The sequence below is a fragment of the Leptidea sinapis genome, chromosome 1 (assembly GCF_905404315.1).
Source record: "Leptidea sinapis chromosome 1, ilLepSina1.1, whole genome shotgun sequence".
NCBI lineage: Eukaryota > Metazoa > Arthropoda > Insecta > Lepidoptera > Pieridae > Leptidea > Leptidea sinapis.
The window spans coordinates 18,533,822-18,557,410 of NC_066265.1; the positions used below are offsets into that span (position 1 = coordinate 18,533,822).

General features: G+C 35.8%; 2 protein-coding genes across 2 annotated transcripts in view; both read right to left on the bottom strand.

Annotated features, from left to right (window-relative positions):
* Positions 1-23,589, bottom strand: part of LOC126970614 (uncharacterized protein ZK1073.1) — a 255,934-nt gene that overhangs the window by 53,861 nt on the left and 178,484 nt on the right. The gene's annotated exons all lie outside the window — the stretch shown is intronic.
* Positions 13,867-17,989, bottom strand: LOC126970512 (juvenile hormone esterase-like). The gene is made up of 4 exons (XM_050816467.1): positions 17,838-17,989; positions 16,598-16,729; positions 14,992-16,292; positions 13,867-14,086 (listed from the first exon to the last, which is right to left on the bottom strand). Exons 1-4 carry the CDS (start codon positions 17,916-17,918, stop codon positions 13,912-13,914), a joined length of 1,689 nt encoding a protein of 562 aa, XP_050672424.1. The 5' UTR covers positions 17,919-17,989; the 3' UTR covers positions 13,867-13,911.

The window sequence follows — 23,589 nt, forward strand, 5'->3', positions numbered from 1 at the left end:
TATCCATAATGTTGAAATCGTAATTTTACGCGTAATATATACTTCAAAAATGCATAAAAAATATCATCACACTAATTCCGTACTCTAGCACAACTGTAAGTTTTAAAATATATAACGCTTCGGTCCTTCTGGGTCGGCGGTCGTTGACCCGCATCGCTCGGTTCGTTCTCAGCCATGCCCGACGCCCGTGTCCATGCGTACCTATCGAATCTAACGTTCGCGCAATTTTTACCTAAAGTGTTGGGAAAACCTCGCCTTAAGCAATTTTCTTAATTGGAACTCTACTTCTATCATTGATTTTGCAGCCAGGGAGGGCGTCGCATTCTGCTTCTCACCAGCACGTACGCTCCTCATTTCAATGGTTTGATGGAAGCTGGAGTTAAATCCGCTATGTTTTACTTAACTAGGATATTAGGAAAAACACATTTAACGTTTGAAGAATCTTTATCTTTATCTTTGTTTACGCTTACGCTCGGCCTTGCTGTGAGGTCGTGAAACGCGGAGCATATGACTGGTCATCAAGTCATAGATCTGCATGATTCTATGACTTGATGTACAGCATTATGAAATGTTTCTTATCAGAGTTGTTTATGTCATTGTTTATTATCTTCTTTTAAGAACGAATCTTTCGGAGTACGCTATTACAGTTAATATGCACGATTTATATTTCTACGATCTATAATGCTACGAAGATTACGTTAACGGTTAGATGTGAGACATTGATATTAATTGATGTTATTTGTTGTAGGTACAGCTACAAAACTGTCATATTTTTCTATTGCAAAACATAGAAAATTAGTCTAATTCACAATCTAGGACACGAGAAATCTTAAAATTAAGTTTACATTTCCTTAAAATTCACGAATAAAATGGGATATCGATTACTATTATCGATTAATGTGAATGAGTTTTAACTATTGACCCCAAAACCACTAGCGCCAAATAATTGATTCCATAAAAGTATTTCCCTTAAAACATTATAATTAACATAATTTTTTTAGTTTAATAAAAATAAATATCATCTTAATATTATTATGAAGAAATCGATCAAAGAAAAAGTCGATTCTGAATCTCGTTCTGTATTTTTAATCTGTGCTGACAGTGACAGCCACAGAATACTTTTTGACTGGTCTAGAATGTCAATTTGTCAATCACTCGTTTCGTTGTATCGTTTGAGCGTACTACGTGCTTTGTTATTTTAGTGTTTCCCGTTGTTTTATAAATATTCCCCTCGACCACTGCTTTCTTTCTAAGGACTTCTGATATTGTAAGAAAATAACAATCGGATTCAAAAATCAGCTGTTTAGTATAGGTTGTTGTCCATATATTGCATATCCTCACTTTTACAAAACCTCCTATAACTCTGCTTTCAGATTGCCAAAATTCCTCAAATTTTCAGTGATACTTTGTTAACTTAACTTAATTTCATACTTATACATCTAGGCCCAATAATGTATGAAAGGGTATCCGTCTCCTTTCGTCTTTGTATTAGATCTAGAAGCTGAGAATATAACTATGCTTCCCCAATATTTGTAGATGGTGTAGAAAACAGAAAACACACCCTTAAAAGATATTGAAATGAAGAGAGATTAGATATTTTAGTCAATAACGCAGGGGTTGGTATTCCCGTTGATTGTGTCACAAAAGACGGCATGCATTTTATCATGCAGGTAAATTACTACGGTCATTTCTTGCTGACGATTCTTCTGCTACCGTTACTGAAAACATCGGGTTCTACCGAGGAGCCAGCCAGAATTGTAAATATGTCATCGATTCTTCACAGGTTTGCAAGTTCCGATATAGACAATTATAATCGTTCCAGTTATTGGTGGAGGTTGAGGGTATATTGTAACAGCAAGTTCAGTTTTGTGCTGTTTAGTCGAGAATTAAGTCGAAGATTGAAAGGAAGCAATGTTGTTATCAGCTGCTCTGATCCAGGACTTTCCGCAACAAGAATATACAAAAGCTATGAACAGATAAGGTTTATCGGGCAGATCTTTATATACTTCTTGTACGTTTTTTTCAAGACTCCGCAGGAAGGTGCCCAAAGTGCAATTTATGCGGCCGTTGAAGACGCTGGTAAAGTGAGTGGTCAATATTTTGCTAATTGTGATCCAATTAAAGCGTCTTCTCTGGAAAATGACGATAACTTAGTCAAAAAATTGTGGGAGCAATCTGTTAAGCTTGTCAAATTAAACGACGAAGAATTGAATATCTCTAAATAGATTTTAATGTTTTTTTTGTTTGTTCATCCCGTGTACCGTGAATGTTATGTATTATTGTTAAGAGATGACAATTTTCCTAAATTTTAAATTCATAGATTCTGTTAGCATTAAAATATTTGACTTATTTCTTTCTTTCTTTTATTAAAAATCCTAAAGATTATTGTCATAACTCATCCGCCTCCCCTTTACCTAAGAGCACAGCACCGCGAGCGGTGGCTTCCTTGGTGAATCCTACACTCTCGTATTGGAAGGTGAATCTATGCGTGGCGGAGATATATATTATGCGCTATTTTAAGATAACAAGGGAATTTAATTACTAGTTCTGGGCACCTTCTGTTCTGTTCGCGTCCAACTAAACTCTGGATGACCAAGGTGCGCCACTACCGCATATTTGGCGTTGCGACTCATACATCCGGAGTAAAGTTCCGGCATGGCGCATTGCTTCAAACGCTTTCACCATCGACATTCTTAAATCAAGCGGAAATGGCATTCCTCCGATAGTTCTACCTGCTCTGTGCTCCGGAATTGGCCCCGGTCCTTACCCATCTTTTTCGGTTCTCCTACTCATCAGGCATAGTCCTGAAATTATGGAAGGCGGCTTTAATGCACCCGATCCCTAAGCAAGCTGTACGGTTGGATCTGTCCAACTATCCACCTTAAAGGCCGGAAACTTGACCTCTGGTGTTGCGGTGTCCATGGGCGGTTGCCTCATCATGTATCAGGCTGACGTGCAACTTTATGCAATATGAGTAGGTAACCATCAACATTTATTGTAATAACTTTTTGATTCAGTTTATATTTCCAGTCTGAAGTTGAGTAAGAGTAAAGAATTCTTTATTCGAAAACATAATTAAGTAATACTATGTATTTTTGTTGATATTTGACTGAAAAAAAGTATTTTTATTTGTTGGTTACGTACGTTTATATAGTGTATCCACTCAATTTTTTTTTTCAATCCATTTTACCTGAATTGTAATTCAATTCCATAATGATAAAGTAAGTTAAAAGAAAGAATGCTATGTTAATAACCGTTACTCTTTTAAATACTAAGATATATCGCGGCCTTAAGGTTTAAAAAGAACATATTTTTTGATGAAAATTGTGATAAAATAGAAATATTTGTACTGTGCTCTCAACACTATGCCTCTCGCCCGCAAACTACGACATGTTTTCGGTCTTAGAATTCATAATACACTGGCCTGGAAAAGTAAGTATCACACTTTTCAAATTAATTTATTTTCTTAACTATAGAAGGTAGAGATTTAAGATTAAAAACCTTTTGTTGTAAATTTCATAGGCTTTAATTCTTAGAAACTAAAATTATACATTAGTAACATTTTTAACTTAAAAAAGATAAAACAATGAAAATAGACATTTTTAGTTTAGTGTAAAAAAAATTCAACTAAAATGTATTACATGTTATTTAATTTTTAATAACTGGTATTGCCTCCTCGAGCTCTGATTACAGCTTCGAGCCGGTTTAACATACTGAAAACTAGGTTTCGGAGCCGATGTTGGGGAATATTCTCCCATTCTTCTACCAGGGCCTGCTTTAGTGCCCTGAGGGTAGTAGGTGGTTTTCTGCGATTTCTGACTAGCCTCCCAAGCTCATCCCAGGCGTGTTCAATCGGGTTGAGATCAGGACTTCTTGATGGCCAAGCCATCACGCTGATACCGACATCCTGAATATACTCTTGTACGATATGAGCCGTGTGTGGCCGGGCATTATCATGCATCAGCATCGATCCATCACCCATATTTACTAAATACGGCCCTGAATACTCATTGAGAATCTCTTGAGCATATCTTTGCCCAGTGAGGGTGCCATTTTCTATGGCTACTAGCTCTGTGCGACTTTCTGAAGATATGCCAGCCTATACATGTACACTGCCTCCACCGTATTGGACTCTTTCTGAGATGCAGGCTTGAAGGTATCGCTCACCAGGTCGCCTGTAAACACTTCGCCTTCCATCAGAAGTGTAAAGGGAGAATCGAGACTCATCTACAAACAAAATTCTTGACCATTCTTCTTCATCCCACTGCATGTGTTCACGGGCGTATCGCAGTCTCGCTACTCGATGCTGTCTCTCGAGTTTTGGGCCACTCGCTGGTCTTCGGGGTTTCAAATTTGCTTCAGCAAGTCTTCTTCTCACTGTACTGTCACTAATGTAGTCCCTCCGGGTCTGAAGTAGCTGTTGCTGGACTTCAACTGCATTTTGGTGGCGATTTCTTAACACAGTGGAAATAATATAACGATCTTCTCGGGCACTGGTACATCTGGGTCTGCCATTACATACTGATGCCGAGTTCCAGAAAAGCTATGATCCTAGCACATTCTTCAACTGAAAGAGGCATGATAAATAAATGGTTTGTGCTTTTAAGCATAAATTTTTAAAACAAGACCCATCGATCCTGAAAAAAATTTAATACAGAAAGAAAAATGTGAATGGTAAAATTGTAATTCGGAAACGTCCACTTTGAAAAAGGTTTGGTTTTGTTTTTGAAGTTTTTTTTCAGCCAATTCTTAAAAGAAGGTTACCGACTATAAATTTTTAAGTACAAAATTAAATTCTCTTTGGAGTCCTTTTTATTTCGAAAGTATATCTTGTGAACTTAAAACGTTATCCCAATTTTAAAAGTGTGATACTTACTTTTGAAGGCCAGTGTATGCATTATCTAGGTATTCTTTTCGGTCACTCTTGTTATTCCTCTGATGTAACAAGAGAGAATGGGCTGATATGATCACATAATATTTGTTCTCCTCTTCCTTAAGAACAGTATAGTGTGTGGTGAAACTACTGTAACTATGACCTTACCCGTCAAAAAAAAGGGTGGAAGTGTACTCATTGCCGAGAATGCAATAGACGATCGGGGCAAGAACTCGAACAACCATATTATACCATATTCACTTATGTTCAATCTACCTCTGTAATCAGGCGTAGGGTAATTCCTATACTGTCCAGTTAGCAAACTTTTAAGACCTAACTCACACTAACACTTATAAAGATGAAAAATTTAGTACCTACGGGCTGCACAAACTTAGATGTGCTAAATCTGAACAATTTGTAAAGGACAATCAAGTTGATGCTACATACTCGGACTTTACGAAAGCATTCGACGGAATTGACCATTGTATCTTTCTTAAGAAGCTTGGTATATATCCTATGGTAGGTATCCTTGAGGATCTATACGATTCGTTTAAATCTTGTCGTTCTCAATGGCTACTGCTTCTTGAAAAAATAAACCCTCTGGGGTCCCTTAAGAAGCTTTATTAGGACCTCTGGTTTTCATCATTTTCATCGGACATGGGACTATTCTTTAAAAATTCTAACTATCTGTTGTTTGCATATGATATGAAAATGTTTAGTACAGCTAATAATCAGAGAGGTGCATTACGCATTCAAAAAGATTTATTTAGGCTGGATAAGTAATTGTACCGTAAACAAACTAGACCTCAATGTTAGTGTCTTAGTTTTATAATTCGTACAACCAAACCTTTTAAAAGAATGAAACATTGAATATGGTTCACTAATTTATGTATGCTCAATCCATTAATTGAATTGAAAGGGTTCAGCGGAACTTTACACGATCCTAGGCTTTAAGATTAAAATATCTAATAGGAAACATTAGCAACTCTGCAAGCCCTTCCACCTTGTATCACTTAAAACTGGTCCTCTGGTATAATCATTCATCTTAATGAAAATAATAAGAAGTATGATTGACTGTTCCATATTACTGGCTAAAATCTGTCGGGCTAATTGTAATAATAATTCTAATCTAATATATACCTAGTAGAATGTTAAGACATTGCTGTACCATTGTGTAGCAATAACTATAGAAGAAATACATTTATTTTTAGAGCTATGTAGCTACGATCATTTTTGTGGCACGAATAAAATCGATATTTTTCATTTCGCTACAAATTCAATTAATTCTAATTCTGTTAAATGAGTAACGCTATAATTCACTGTTAGAAGTGATTAACATTAGGCGTGAAATTACTCCTTTTTATTTGCATGCAAGTTACGATGGGAGCGCGAGAATCTGTAGGTAAAGCATAATTGTGTTGTTTGTGTTAGATTTAATAATCTTATACGTGTTTTGTATGTGCGTGTGGATGTCTATTTATTATAAGCTCGAATGAATTATGTTTGTTTATTATTTACCTACATGTACGCACTATTATTTGTTGGCCCTTTTTTTTAAATATTAAAATAACACGAAAAATAAATAGCACTAATTACTTCAAACTACAATACAATCAGTGTTAACTACAAAAATGAAAGACACTGTAGGTAATGGTACGTTCGTAATATTACATCGTGAAAAACAAATTTTAAACACAACCTTCACAGTTCAGGTCGAGTTCAAGAGCCAAGGGCGATATGATTGTCTATTGACAGAGAGTGACGTCTTCTTTTTTCATGGCACAGATAGGTAGGTGCCTACTTATTATGTAGCCACTATCAAAGCGCAACAATCCGTACTTCCCTACTAATATTATGAGTGTAAATGTAAGTTTGTTTGTTGCGCTTTTAAATTTAGTACAGAGATAGACTAGAACTTGTAGGAGGACAAAGGCAACATATTATCGTGTCTAAGAGGTTTGGAGAGACTGAAATAGGGGTGGATGTTTGAATTGAAGTTCGTCCTTAGCAAAGATGACATCATGAAACTATGGATTTAGGCACTTGATAAGAAATAAATAAGTATTTGTTCTAGCGACTTTAGAATTTCGATCTGTTTGGGGATTAAAAAGGGGGACGAAAGAATCCATGCTTCGATGCAACTCTCTGTGTTCGCCCTGTTACAAAAAAGGTGGAGAGAGATCGACATAGTCATGACAAAGCCAAAGGATATATAAGAGTACAAGTAACATAGCTGTAGAACGCGAAATTGACCATGTTTTAGTTTTAACCCATTTGGAAATAGAGAGCTAGAGATACAAAAATAACTCGATATTTGCGTTGCACACGAACTGACTGGAAGAAGCCTATTGAAACGTGTACTCATTGTTTGAGATTGTTTATTAAAACATAGGTAATAAAACCGAACCGTTTTTAATAACTGGTGATGAAAAGAGGATCTCGTACGACAGCAAAGTCAGAAAAAGGTCGGTCAGTCTTCTCCTTTAGGCAGCGTACGGTAAACATCAAGAGAGGGCTACCAAAACTACTTGTCCCATTTTTTGATCAGGAGTCCCAAAATGTAAACAGGAATTTGTTTTATAAGAGGTTGCAAACGGGCAAGAGGCTCACGGGATGGGAGTGGTGAGGCAACCGCACATGGACATCCGCAACAAGAAGTATCAGGAGATGCGTTGTCGGCCTTTAAGGCTCTATTCTTGAAAGTCCCTAAGTCGTATCGATTCGGGAAAACAGCAGCCGGTAATATATTCCACAAATTGGCTGCGCGTGGCAAGAAAATTCTTGAAAAACGCGCGGTTGTAGAATACTAGACGTCAACGTGATACGGGTGGTATTTCGCATTTTGACGTAAAGTATTTTTTATCAATTACCTACATATATAAATTTATACGGGATCATGTCACTAAAAGATGGCAAAAGGAGATTGGAGGTAGAATTCAAGAGTAGTTTAATTAGTTACAAGCTATCCCTTATATTTTCTAGTGTTCTAATATTGAAAATCACTATTTACAGCATAAAATTACTAAATTAGTAGATTTCGCGTGAAACAGCAACAAACATACATCCATACATCCAGACGTCCATACATTCTAACAAACTTTCGTATTTATAATATTTGTAGATAGTTTTTTGGAAAGCCAAAAGCTAGGTAGGGCTGAGATTTTCACAGGGTTATAAGATTAAGTTTAGTAGGTATCGATGTACCTACTTACTATGACGTGGAAATGACGACCGTCACACACAAATAATTTAATATGAATAACGCCGATTTAATAAGCTGGGCTATATTTTTGTAGTATGTTACTTTCCTGCGGAAACCCGTCACTTTTATGGGATTTTTAAATTTAATAATACTTACACATTGTTTATATAAAGTATCAACTTGACAAATTTTATTGAAGTAGTGCATAAGTTGTTGTGTACTAAGCTATATAAGATACTATAGTTTTCTGTTTATCCCACGGGAACTCGTTTATTTCCCAGGATGAAATGTATCCAAAATGATGACCGGCAATATAATTACCAACATGCCAAATTTGATTAAATTATGTGAATAAGTTATTGTTTAATAAGCAATATAAGTTACTTTAGTTTTTTAACTTTCCCACCGGTACTCTTTAATATTCTGTGATGAAAGTTATTTGAAGTGTTGACCGTCAATTTAAGGTATCAACATAAGTCAAGGTAAATTGTACTAAATTAGGTGCATAAGTTGTCGTGTACTACGTGTCGTGTACTATATAAGTAAGTTTTTATTTTTTTTTATTTTATGGATTAGGAGGAGAAACGAGCGTACGGGTCACCTGTTGTTAAGTGATCGACGCCGCCCACAATCTCTTGCAACACCAGAGGAATCACAGGAGCGTTGCCGGCCTTTAAGGAAGGTGTACGCGCTTTTTTTGAAGGTACCCATGTCGTATCGTCCTGGAAACACCGCACAAGGAAGTTCTTTCCACAGCTTTGGCTTTGCCCTCCAGATGGCCACGGAAATGGCAATCGCTCGAGATTTCGAGACCCAGAATTCCGATACTAGGCGAGGCTTTTAGGGAAGTGTTGTCGAAGAGCGGTGATACGACAAATGGGGTTTTTTAGTGGTAAACGCGCAAACTTGAGTCTTCTGGGGGTTAAATTGGACAAGGTTCAATTTACCCCATTCCGCAACCTTCTCAAGAGAGGACTCGATAGAAGACACAAGTTTCTCCCGGCACTGGTCGACGATTTCCCGGGAGAGCCCTGCATGGCCGGTGTATACGGCATCACCAGTGCTGTCGTCCGTATAGCAATGAATGTTGGAGGCGTCCAACATATCATTGATATGCAGAAGAAACAGCGTAGGAGATAGCACACAGCCTTGGGGCACTCCAGCATTCACGGGCTTCGGGTTCGAGCAATGTCCGTCGACAACGACCTATATGCTGCGCCCAGTGAGGAAGCTGGAGGTCCACTTGCACAAGCTCTCGGGAAGCCCAAATAATGGAAGTTTTGAGAGGATCGCCTTGTGCCATACAAGATCAAAGGCCTTCGCTATATCCAGGCTAACTGCCAGGCCTTCCCCCTTGCTTTCAATAGCATCAGCCCATCTATGTGTTAGGAGTTATCCAGGAGATCACCCGCCGACCGACCATGACGAAAGCCGTATTGTCGGTCGCTGATCAACTGGTGACCCTCTAGGTATACCAAGAGCTGACGGCTAATTATGCTCTCCATGATTTTGGAGAGCAGGGGGGTAATAGCAATAGGCCTGTAGTTTGCAAATGTAAATGGCCTCTGGTCCTCGACACTAACCTATACGAAACATAGCGGCACTAGGCCGCTACTTCACGCCGGTATTCTGTGCGAGTGTGGTAATTAACCCGGACGAGTCTGGCCCGATTGTGCTGACGTCAAAAGACGGCAGCTTGACTCTCCCACTTCTAAAAAGCCCTTAGTCGCCTCTTACGACACCCTGGGCCTGGGACTCCCCTATTCTTTTTATGCCCCGGGGAAAGTACAGGGTATAAAAAGTAAATAGACGTTTTTAACTGTCCCACGCGAACTCTTAAATTTTCCAGTATGAAAAGTATCTAAGATGTTGACCGGAAATATAAGGTATCAACATGCCAAATTTTATTAAATAATGTTCATAAAATGTAGTGAACTACGTTATTTGAGTAAGTAGAGGTATTTAACTGTCCCACGGGAACTCTTTAATTTTCCGGGATGAAAAGTATCTAAGATGTTGACCGGGGTAGTAAAGTATTATCATGCAGAATTTTAAATTAAGCGGTTCAGTAGTTTCAAAAGAATAGCCCGTACAAACAGACAATCAGACAGAGAAACCAAAAAAAATCCAAAAAAATCGGGAGTTGTTCTATTTCTCTTCTTACATCATGATGAAATCTGAGTCTGGGGACTCGGTTTTGATATTTTTTTGATCTCTGCAGATTTATTATAAGTATAGATATGGATAGACATAAATTTTTGTCAACCTATAAATTCAAGATTACATAAATCAGCGACTTGGACATGGCATAAAACCGACTTCGTTCAATCCAGCCTAGCTTTGAGTTTTCCACTTTTTCTTATAATTAACAGGTCTATTTCTACTGGTATATTCCCTGATATATGGAAAACTGCCAAAGTAGCTCCTATCCATAAAAACGGAGATAAAGACATTATTTCGAATTATAGGCCCAACTCAATTCTGTCCGTATTCGCGAAGTTATTCGAAGTATTGCTCTATCCGTATTTAAAGAGCCATATAAAACAACTTCTCGTACATGAGCAACATGGATTCACTCAATCCCGAACAACGAGCACTAACTTGGCTGTATACCATAATGAAATAGTAAATGCAGTTGATGCTGGTGTACAAGTAAGCGCTATTTACATGGACTTTGCAAAAGCCTTCGATAGACTTAGCCATATTATTTTATTGCAAAAATTAAAGTTATATGGAATAGGTGGGACGCTTTTGGAATGGTTTAATTCCTACTTATCGAACAGAACTCAATACGTAGCGGTGAAGGGCTTCAAATCCGACGATTACGCAGTGATCTCAGGAGTACCTCAGGGTTCTTATTTGGGGCCATGGCTGTTCAATTTATTTATTAATGATATTGTATCTCACATCTAACACAGTAGCACTTATCTCTTTGCAGATGACCTATCGAAGTTATGCAGAACTATAACATGCCCTTTAGATTGCGATTTATTACAAGAAGATCTTAATGCAATATACAAATGGTGTGCTATTAATAAAATGACATTGAACACAAGTAAATGTTACTCTATCACATTCACTCGCAACCGCGATATACTCAGAACTCAATATAGCATTAATGATTTAGTTCTAGAGGGTAAAACTGATATTAGAGACTTAGGGGTATTTTTTGATAACAAATTAACGTTTCTGCCTCATATTGATAATGTTATTAATAAATCTTCAAAAATGCTAGGCTTCATCATCCGTCACTGTAAAAAAAATCCGCAATCCAACAACTAAAATAACCCTGTATAATGCTTATGTGCGCAGTAATCTAGAATACTGTAGCATCGTTTGGTCTCCTCAATACAACATTTATCAATTAAGAGTTGAACGCATTCAAAAACGGTTCTTATGGCACCTTGCTTTTTCTTGTGGGGTACAAAAGCAATTGCCATCGTACTGCGATAAGTTGAGACACTTTAACTTGAAAAGTCGTTCTGTTCGACGACAAATGCTAAATCTAATATTTTTATACAAAATAATTAGAAATCAGCTCGACAGTCCATCACTCGTGCACTCCATCAGCATACGAGTTCCCCGCCGAGTACCAAGGCGTGCGCAGGTCGGAGGTGGCCTGTTCCATCAGCCATTTGCCAAAACTAACCTTAAGCAATTATCTCCCATACCACGTCTATCAAGAACTTATAACTCCATCTGTGGTGAAGTAGATATTTTTAAAGAACTTTTACCTGCTTTTAAAAAAAATATTACGAGATTGTTATTCGCCAAAATATGATTAATATTCTTCATCTTCTTTTTTTTCTTCTTCTTTTCAAATTCGTTTTCAATTTCGTCAATTCTTGATTTTATAATTTTTGCTTTATTTTATGTAATTGTTTTCATGGTGTCACGGAAGCAAAGACTGTGCATGTTGTGACACCTTAATTTGTTGTACATTCAACTCATTATTTGTTAATATTTGATATATTTTAAGCGTATTAGAATGTAACAACTACTGGTTATCCTATAAATAAATAAATAAATCCAGTAAATATTTTGGATGTGGTGAAACCCAAAACGAGGAAACACTTAGTACTCGTCATTTTATTTTAACTGTGAACATGGGTTGCAAGGTTATATTAAGAAGCTTAATTTTACGGTGTCAATATTGTTATAGGTACTTTTTATTGAAATACTTGACACTTAATGTGTTCATTTAGGTTATTATGTAAAAATACTTTATAGGGTTAGCTTGTATGGTTGTTTTAATTAAGCATTAAAATAAGATTGCATAAACATGCTATATTTTTGATAAACATTCTTATTCAATGATATACTGCTTGCTTTAGCTCAATTTTTAATATGAGTATATATTATTCTTCATTTCGAAGGTATTCGAAAATATTTAGAGCACCTAGATTGATCATTGGGTAAATACGTTATAGAGAAATGTAACGCATTTCCATGTGAATTGAAATGCCTCTAGTAGACTAATTTTTTGCTCTTTTTTAACATAGGGACGTATATATGAAGTCTAAATTAAAAAAAGAGCTATTAAAGATCGTTGAGATTGAAAATTATTTATAGTAGACGCATTTACGCAAAATGGAGTACCTAAATGCATCTAAAATCTACATTTTTAAAAAACCCTTTAACTTTTTTATGGTATCGCATACGGTTTTGCTGAGATTTGATGAGATGTTTAAAAATGACTTAAGAGTTTAATTTTTATGGGCCATCAAATTCAACAAACGAAAAATGTGACGCATTTCCCTCAGTTGACCTTACATATATTACCTACCTATGGTTAGTTATTATGTACTTATTTTGTTTACGCCGCGTTTGTTAAGGGCTTTCCTCCTTGCTTTTGCTCTGTGGTTTTACCCACGTCGAAGTTAATAGGATTTTGATGTGCATACAGCAACAGCATGTTTAAGTGCTAGATCACTTGTAATCGGAAGAGAAGTTTGTTTAAAACATCCCTTTATCATATAGACCAGTGCTAAAGCCTTTGAAAATGATAAAAAGTGAGAAAAAATAACAGTAAGTTGAAACCTAATTGAAAAGGATGAGAATATAACAAAAATGAAAGGAAAAATAAATTAGGGCTTATCTGTCGGGAAGTGGACTAGCAGTTTTGCCGGAGATCGAGATAAACAGTTTTTTACCCTTAAACACTCCCCCCTAATATATTTTTTGGTTTCAAAAATTATCGACCCTGGTCTAATATACTTACCTGTTTCTCAGTAGTAATTGTAAGGAAATGAATATTTCATTCCAAATTCTTCCACTTATTTCTATTACACAGACCCACTATGTAAGGTAAGCATCTTGAATTTTTTTTTCGTGATAGAGCTGCAGAGTTAGGTTTTTTTGTTTCTTTATCGTTTACTACAACATGCAAAGGGTTCAAGCCCACACAGTCAACCTTTGCAGAGAAGTTGGTTAATTTAACACTTCAAAATTTTTCACGTTACGTTGATACGAGAGTAGTTACCTATTAGTGTGATAGTGATTTGACTCCGTAGTAAGTATATTAATGCAGATGCTTTATTAAAATAATCAAAACATAAATACCTATCTACCTAAAGCTCATGATCATTTTGATCAATGGAGAATATCAAACTTTCGTATCTGCATATTATTCACAAAAGAAATGCTTATTTAAGTAGCCTTGTTGTATTTATTGCCTCGCAGATGTTAAAAGTAAAGTATTCACCTCTTTCTATAGTGTTTCAATTATTTGTAGGAACATTATATTAAGCCTGTACTAGTCCATGTAGTAATTTATGTGAAAGGAAAAAAATGGCTTAAAAACTTATTTATTTGACACAAGTATAAAATATATCTCCTAATGGTCAATATGGGGCAAGCCAGCCTCTCGATATATCTGGTTCCAGAATTCCATTCGTTCCTTGTCCGCGTAATGTCCCACGGAGTACTCCTCTTGTATATTAAAATACTCTTTACCTTTTTTCGTGTATACTGGCCATTTCACGCTGAGACTGCCATCTGGAGTTGGGTTTCTATAACATTAAAAAAAATTGGACGGTTTGCGTCAAAGTTATATTACTTATTATCTTCGCTATCACAGTTTTTACTTTGGAAGTTCTTTTTATACCTACGTCTAGATAGACTATGAGAGCTGAGAAAACGTAGAAAAAAAAAGACTTTAGAACTAACCTTTATTTTGAGCAATTCACGCTAACTAAAATAAAGTGTCATACAAATCGCGAGTGTATAACGTAGCTTGTCACGAATACTAAACTAATATTCCTGGCTTGTTTTTATCGGTTGTCTAACAGCAAGAGACTCTATCTATCTAAGAATAATACTAGTATTATAATAATATTAGTCAGAATGTACACACTCTTGTGTTTGACTAATACTTGACTTATGTAAAATTTATTTGGTATTCCTCATTTAGATTTCTATACTAAAGCGTTAACTATAAGTACTCCTCACCGCTAACTTTATAGCGTTTACATATGTGGCTCTACTTTGTCACATATTATAAGAACCAAATTGTCATGAACATCTTTAGATATGTATAAATCCAGTGTCCTGATGTTTGTTTGCAGTGAACTCCTAAACTAATGAACAGATTTAAATGAGGATTACTTCATGGAGTGTAGTTCAGTCCATCTTGACAGATAGAATAGCTTTTATTTCGATTTGGGACCCATAATTATTTTTAATTCCAATATCTGTTTTGTATGGACATAATACTTTCTATGAGAGAATATATTATTAATTTAATTATAACAACAGGGAGCATATTTTACGAAATAATTCTTGATGTTATGAAATATTATTTAACTATAGATACTACCACAGTAAAATATGGTAAAAGGAAGATAACTTTTCTTTAAAAAATAGGGATAAGTTGATACTCTAAATCAGACAAGCTCTATGATAAAATTAAACTTACCCGAATTTCGCAAAATCCGTCCACATTTTAGTAACTTCATACGCAATATCCCTTAGCTTTGGCTGGCTGTCATAATCTGCTTTGTTAAGATTATTATAAAACAGATAGAATAGATCATCTGCGTGGCTGACGCCATCCAACCCTTTGTACGATGAATATTTCTTGATCACATTTAAATCAGTGTCATAATTAAATCTATACATATAGACAGGGATATTTAATTTGGCATAGAGATGCGCAAATCTATGAGTATTGTAAGCAAAATACACATCAGTTAGTAAATCACGTATAATATCCGGATTTTCTTTACTGATATTCCTACTGCCTGCATAAAATCTTTGTATCTTCTCTCCCAGTTCTCTCATCTTTTCTTTTGAAACTACTTCAGCTATCTCCCTCGGTACAAAATATGATGGATTATTATTTTTTACATCTAATATTTTTATTTCTTCGGATATTATCGATATACCTTCACCAGAATTATAGCCAAGCATTAGACTAACTTTATTAACATCACCTTTAGCAAGTGTTTGCAGTGGATCTTCAGTAATAAATGGCTCTACATTGTTGAATCTCTTTTCCACTACAGGTATAAACTGTTCGGGAAGTCCTCTATATTTCTCATCTTCAGTCATTGTTTTTTCAGTTAGATTCGTCAGATTGAGGGCTGGTAAACCTCTTAGGAATCCCAAAAGGTCTGTGACATCATTTGTGTCTCTGCCTAAGACTTTTCCCGCCCTGAAAGCTCTCTCCTTTAAATTTCTTGCTATAGCCCATTCTTCTATACAAACTCCACTTTGAGCGATAACCTTATTAAAAAGTCCTTTAGCCATTGGTGAAAGCATTAAATAAGTAACTGATGAAGCACCTGAACTTTCCCCAAACACTGTAATGTTGTCTGGATCACCACCGAATTTACGAATATTCTCCTTAACCCAGCGAAGAGCCATTACCGTATCTTTCATTCCTCCATTACCTGGAACTTCAGGTGTATCTAATGAAAGGAAACCGAGTAACTCTAATCTGTAATTAATGGTGACTAGTATCACATTATGCTCTAGAAGTAAATCAGGTGAGAAAGTTTCCGAGTTACCCGAACCAGACATATAGGAGCCACCGTGAATGAAAACCATCACTGGTATTTTGGATTCAGGGTTGAGAGACTTTGTGTAAACGTTAACAAATAGGCACTGTTCACTGCCTTCCATGTATTGTGCGACGGTGAAGTCATATTGAGTACAAACTGGTCCATGTTCAGACGCGTCGCGAATGCCTTGCCAAGATTTTGGAGGTAGTGGAGCCTAGAATTATAAAGCCAATGTACAACTTAGGTACTTATTTGAAAATACTATTTGACAATCACAATACTGTTTCAATCGAGTAGTATAATACCTGCATTAATATAATTTTGAAGTACAAACTGTTGATGAAATACAGTTGCTGCCTAACGTTGGGAACTATCACAAACTCTATTTAAACCCTAAAGCTTGCTATTCGTTGCAAGTAAGACACTCAAATTAACATGCAGATTTATTTAAAAAAAATCTATTGGGTTTCTATTCTAATCAATAATACAAGCTAACATATAAATTTTCAATATTGTTACCTCAAATCTATGTTTTCCAACTGGAGCCTCTGCATATGGTATTCCTTTAAAACTGTAATATGATGATCCATCATATATCCTTTGAACAGTTCCTCTCACTTTACCTTCTTTTAAAGTAACCAAAGGCTTTTGCTGCAAATATAATCAAAACATTAGAACCACTTCAAGCTGTGTTTATTGTTTACCTAGAACCTACAACTGGGAAAAGAAAATTAATTCTGCGTAAAATATTTATACGCAAAATACTATTCTATAACTATCACGTAACATTAGACAAATACTAAAGTACTGCTATTTTCAATGATAAATGAAAATATGGGTTACAGAAAAACAGATTTTTATATAATTTTTCAAGAAAGATCTCAGCATACTTCATTCCTTCTTGAGGCAATCTATATATATATATATATATATATATATATATATATATATATATATATATATATATATAACGAAAATAGTCTTTGTTTGAGGCTCAATCACGCCTAAACCACTGATCGTATCGACATGAAACTACCACCATTCAATGCGAAATTTATCCTAGATTATATGGCTACTTAGTTTTTTATTGTATTTGTATTAAGATGAATAAAATTTAATTTAATTTAATTCCTTATAAAATTCGCCCAGCGGAGCGAGCGGAAACGGCTAGTCATGTGTCTTCTTATAAATATAATGAAAATGGTCTTTGTTTGAGGCTCTTTCACGCCTAAACCACTTATCGTATCGAATCGAATTCCAACGTTCCTTCCTTTTAAAATTCGGGAACGGCTAGTTTATTTATATTGACAAAAATTCATTAAATCAATTGCAGTCTATCTATACTAATAATATTATAAAGCTGCAGTGTTTGTTTGTTTGAACGCGCTAATCTCTGGTACTACTGGTCCGATTTGAATGATTCTTTCAGTGTTGGGTAGTCCATTTATCGAGGAAGGCTATAGGCTATGTTTTTTTTTTCAAAATTAGGGATCCGTAATAAAATTTCTATTTTGTAACACAAGGTGTAAAAACCTATTTTTGCGTGCGTGCAAAAACTATTGACAATAGAACAAAATGATGTACAGGCTATAATACAGGCAATATTTTATTATAAAACTATCGCATGAATTATACTTTATATGGCAAAACAACGTTTGCCGGGTCAGCTAGTGTAAATATAATTAAGTTGCAATATGACCAGGCCTTACTATAAAAAAATAACTATTTTAATGATAAATTAAGATAAAATAACACTCACATGTTTGTCCTTGGAACGATGACTTATCGTTGCAGTGGCTAAACATAATACAAGCCAGACAAAAACATTTGCACTCACCATTTTCCTGTTGACGAACAAACGAACGAGAGCAGAATGAGTGATATTTATAGAAGATCTTACAATTATATGAACCAGTTTACGTACGATTCAATATAATAATAAACTTACTGTATCAATCTATTTGTAAGTAAGTTTATTAATCTTGTATATAAGTTTAGTGAATAAAATGTAGTCATAATAATTATATTTCTTCGTCTTATGTAATAATAATTTAATACCAAATCATTTAACCATTATTGCTTGTTAGCATATATGTTTTTTTTCTCTTAAAGTAATATTTACTTTGTGTAAGTAATTAAAGCATGTGGTTGATACTTGTAATTGTTTGTTACATTATATACATTATATTTTAGTCTGTATAATAAATATATATTGCATCTATGTAAACAAATGTTGGTATTTCTAAATAAATAAATCTATACTGGACTGATTTAAAATTTTGTTTTTTAGATTGAATGCAAGTTCGCGATTTTTAATTGTATCCATATTTATAAGAATGTGACATAGTTAAGCGTTGCCAGTCAAAACAAGAATTGTATGCCTCATATTATAGAGGTCCCGAGTTCGAATCCCGGTAGATGCAAACATTTATATGATGATTATGGATGTTTGTTTCCGAGTCATGGATGTTTATAATATGTATTTATGTATTTTAAGTAAGTATATCGTATGAGATATATCGTTGTCTTGCAACTCATAGCACAGGCTATGTCTAGTTTGGGGTAAGATAATTTGTGTAATATTATTTTATTATTATATGTAGTGAAGTTTTGTATGAATATTGATCGTGATCGACCTTCTCAGGTCTGCCGCATTTATTTAAAGACAGGATGGTACCAAGATTCTGACTCTAAATCACCGATTGTTAAATCCCACTTCGAATAAAAATATTTCAATATAAATTTGATACAGTGACAACAACAGAACTAACCTACGTTAATAAATATTTTGGTAAGTAAGGTACAGGTTTGGTAGGTAGGTAGTGTCTACTTAAACAAAAAATACGGGTGGAGCTCTGCCCGTGTAAAAAACCACCGTTTAGTTAGAAGTTATTCCAAGATACCTATAAGATATGAGATAAATATTAGTTAGTACAATAATTGCTCATTTTAATATATAATAAAAGAATAGCTGACCCGGCAAACGTTGTTTCGCCATATAAATTATTTTTATAGTTAAACCATTACTTGGATATTGCAGCATTACTTTTTTTTCTAAAATAAAAGACTTTTCCTTAAATAAGCGTAACGTAGCCTCAGTTACTCCTTATTACATCAGCTACCTGCCAATAAAAGTCCCGTTAAAATCGGTCCAGCCATTTCAGAGATTAGCCGGAACAAACATACACAAACAGACAAAAATTGTAAAAAATGTTATTTTGGTATATGTGCTGTATACATGTACTTAGTAAAAAACGGTTATTTCAATATAACAAACAGACACTCAAATTTTATTTATATGTATGTATAGATTAGATTCTTATTAACCTTTTAATCAGAATGTTGGGAGTCACGGTCGTAAACCTGTTATAACCCGATATCACAAATCAGTCTAGACTATTGATTCCATAACAAACAATTATTGTTTTGATGACTGTTTAAATAAATATTAGATACGTCAAACTTGTACAAGTTACAATGTATATGACCAGTGGGTTTTCACACTGATAAAAACAACATTTCCTGTAGAATAGTAATTATATGTAAATAATATATATAGATACTTATATATACTTTAACGACCCCTATAGTCCAGTGGTTAGTGACCCTGCCTACTGAGCTATAGAGGTCCCTGGTTCGAATCCCGGTAGGTGCAATCATTTATATGATGAATATGAATGTTTGTTTCCGAGTCATGGATGTTTATATAATGTATGCTCAAGTATATTATGTATGTTTTAGTATTATTTTATGGTATATTAAATAAGTTGAATAAAATTTAATTTATTTCCTTTTAAAATTCGCCCAGCGAAGCGGGCGGGAACGGCTAGTTTTCTATGATTTTAGGAAGGTATATTGGGTCTTTTTTAATTGTGCTGCGAAATTGTATCTATTAAAATAATTAATTAGGTCGACGGTTAATTTCTATGGCTTCCAGAAGACACAAAGTATTTTCTTATAGCTGGCAAATACTTTCCACCTTATCGAACCTAATATAATGTGAGGTGTCGGAGTTGAGCACATCCTCTGCCACTGCCGAGGTGTTCCTCTCCAATTCGCGTACACTGAGGATGTGCTCGGTGAGTCTGGTTTTTCACCAATGTAACTTTTCCCAGGAATTTCGTAGACGCTAGGATTCTCCAGAGATCATTAGGCGATCGTAGAAGACTATCAATGTTCAAAATTGTCCTGATGCTATATCTACGGCGTAACGGGTATCCAATTTGATCAGTTACCCCTCTCATGTACGGTAGATATGCCGGGACCCACTAATAATAATACTAATAACTTTATTTATCACCAACAACCAAAATCACAATACAGTGAAAACTTAAAAATACAGGGGATACCTAAGTTTTGGTCGTGGATCGCTGGTGCCTGAGGTAGGTAATAAAATCCCTGTATTACTGGTCACCAGGATTCCACTTTTACGCAGTGACTAAAAAGATTGAAATTCAAAAGGATAGAGGTAAGTGTGTGTGTGTGTGAGAGAGAGAGAGAGGGTGTATGTGCAAACATGCGTACGATAGGGTGTTCTCGGTTTATAGGTGTGCTAACTATCCAAGACCTCCAGAAGTCTCTCTGTGTGACAGTAGTCTTGCATTCGACATTTGTACATGTTTAGATCATACAAACACAAGCTTATTATAAAGGTACGGTCCCAGAAACAGGAAGAATCTGCGGCTAAATGATGTCCTTACCTTCGTAGATACTGCCACAAGATACTCCACATACTGTGCACACATAGGTCGCTGTCACTCTCTCGCTAGTTTTAGCCGCTGCCCTCCAACACTTGCCGCACGTGTGTCAATTCTGCAATTTCTCAATAAATTGCGAATCGCTCTAACGAAGTGCGCGATTAATGAAAGTGAGTGGTACAGACAAGTGCGACGGATGGTGATGGGAATCTGCTACTGATCGGTATGTGTGGGTTTTCTAAGTAACTACCTTATGCACTAGGCTACCACATGGTAGGGTTCCTTTTTCTTCCTGCATTTTGTTCAGGTGGTCCGGTAGTTTCCTTACCTACTACTTTTCTGGGAACTATTATAAGCACATCGTCTACGTATCTCCACCAGAACCTTGGTTTTAATGCCGCACTCTTCAACTCCTAGAAATTTTCCATAAATATGGTGCCCTCGACTGGTGCAACTGGTGAGCCTATTCTCACTCCATCTATTTGCATATAGAGATCCCCTCGCCAGACTAAATAGCCTCCAGTAAGGCAAAACTCTTTTAGTCCCATGTACCTAATCAGTAGGTATGTCGTTGCCTGTTGGCAATTAAGTGATGTTTAATTATATCTATAGTTTCTGTTACTGGTACATTAGTGAAAAGACGCGCCACGTCGAAGCTTACAATCACCGGTACGGAATTTAATGACCTCCAATAGATGGATGAAATGTGTAGAGTTACAAAGCTCGGTGTTTTTCCAGTCACTGTCTGCAAAATACTTGCCATTTCTCGTGAACTTTTATATGTAGGAGCGTCGATTTGACTCACAATGGGACGTTATGGCCAGTTGGGTTTGTGGATTTTCGCCAAACAATATATTTTTGGGAGTGTTGGGTTCAGGGGACGCAAACGCCTTTTTTCTTCTTCTGATAACCAGGATAGGAACTTGTTCAACATGGAAGTTACACGAGGTGTGGGTATAAGTACCTATGTGCTGGTATGGTATGGCTGGTACGCCAACGTATCTATAATGACAATTGCCTTATCTGCTGGTAGTACGGGGATGTCTGGATTTTTGCGTAAGGACAATAGTACCTGTAACTCCTGTCTAGGGATATTCGGTATGGGACTTATATGTTTACGAATAATGGCCGATCTATCCTGCCACAGGCATTCAGCTTCCGGTCTAGGTACTTTGTTGCGGATCACACAGTACTCGACGCTTGAAATTATTGACTCCACCGGTACTTCGTTTAGAGCAATCGCATACTTAAGACCTCGCGCGGGCGCTCTCTGAGCATCAACTGGCACGTCCTGTGACGATAGATTAAACACACTACCTTCCGGTGTAAAGTCAGAGTCAAAATATTTTATTGACATAAAATCTCTTTTGATTTTATGTCAATAAAATATTGCTCGTCTACGTCAATCACAAAAAATACCATTATGATACATACAAATTAATAACATAAAAGTTTAAACATATTTTCAAAACAATGCAAACCAGTGAAACAACACAAGGCTGAACCATATAATCCATAAAAAACAACTATAATACTATTTAATTCCATATTGTAATATCGTTTACGTAATCTTCAATACTGTAATAAGCCTTCGACATAAGTCTGCGTTCAATAAAAGATTTAAATTTTCAATTCAAATTATGTTTGTCGCTTATTTTACTGTATAAATTATAATATTTATGTACGTGCAGGAGATTGCTATAAATATATTGGCCGTACATGGTCATAATATGAATATCTTTGAACTTTCCCCTTAGAGATTCTCGTGGGCTCATTTGGTATATGGCACGTACAGCTCTTTTTTGAAGTATGAAGATATTATTTACTTCCGCTGCACTACCCCATAGTATAATTCCATACGACATAACGCTATGAAAATAACCAAAATAGACAATTCTTGCTATATCTATGTCAGTAAGTTCCCGTATCCTTTTTACAGCAAAAGCTGCTGAACTCAATTTACTAGATAAATTGTGTAAGTGAGGAGTCTCCCCACTGAAGTTTGGAATCTAATGTTATACCTAAAAATACTGCATTATCATTAATTTTCAATTCTGTGTCATTAATATTTACTTTTGTATGTCTGTCTTGCCTTATATTAGGCAACGTAAACTTCAAACATTTTGTTTTAATTTATTAACAAAGCATTAACTATTAACTTCTTCACACTGATTTTGCTGACGTTTGATTTTAAATAACAAGGACAAATAAGACTACATGATACTAGTTATTTATAAAAATGGCAGATCGTTAATATATACCAGAAACAGGAAAGGTCCCAGTATTGAGCCTTGAGGTACGCCCATTGAGACCAAGGAACCAGAGGATTGCTTTCCATTTACATTAGTTCATTTGTATTAGAGCAAAGTTGTCTTTGAGCACTAATTATTTTGCCTTGATTTTTTACCAGGCGTTTTAGTTTTTTTTTTCATGATTATCAATTATCTGCAACTTTGAAGTTTCGCTAGTACTAAAAGTCATCGCATCTTACCCCTGCCATAATTCTAAACCAAGGACACTAGACAATTCCACATGTAACGTAAAAAGGTCTTTGTCGGTAGACACGCCACAAGTTAGGATATCATCCCCACCATCTGGATGTGTGGCGGTCCTCCACAGTGCGGTTTTCAAGGAGCTTTCTACCTCGTACTACAAAGCTGTGGAATGATCTTCCTTGTGCGGTGTTTCCGGGACGATACGACATGGGTACCTTCAAATAAAGCGCGTACACCTTTCTTCAAGGCCGGCAACGCTCCTGTGATTCCTCTGGTGCGGCAAGAGAATGTGGGCGGCGGTGATCACTTAAATATTGTG

Bases quoted from the DNA above. Each gene is read 5' to 3' on its own strand.
- LOC126970512 (XM_050816467.1), bottom strand. From the start codon at position 17,918: ATGGTGAGTGCAAATGTTTTTGTCTGGCTTGTATTATGTTTAGCCACT. The intron at 16,730-17,837 runs GTGAGTGTTATT...TTATATTTGCAG, and splicing joins ATCGTTCCAAGGACAAACAT to CAAAAGCCTTTGGTTACTTT. The intron at 14,087-14,991 runs GTAAGTTTAATT...TTAATGTTATAG, and splicing joins ACGGATTTTGCGAAATTCGG to AAACCCAACTCCAGATGGCA.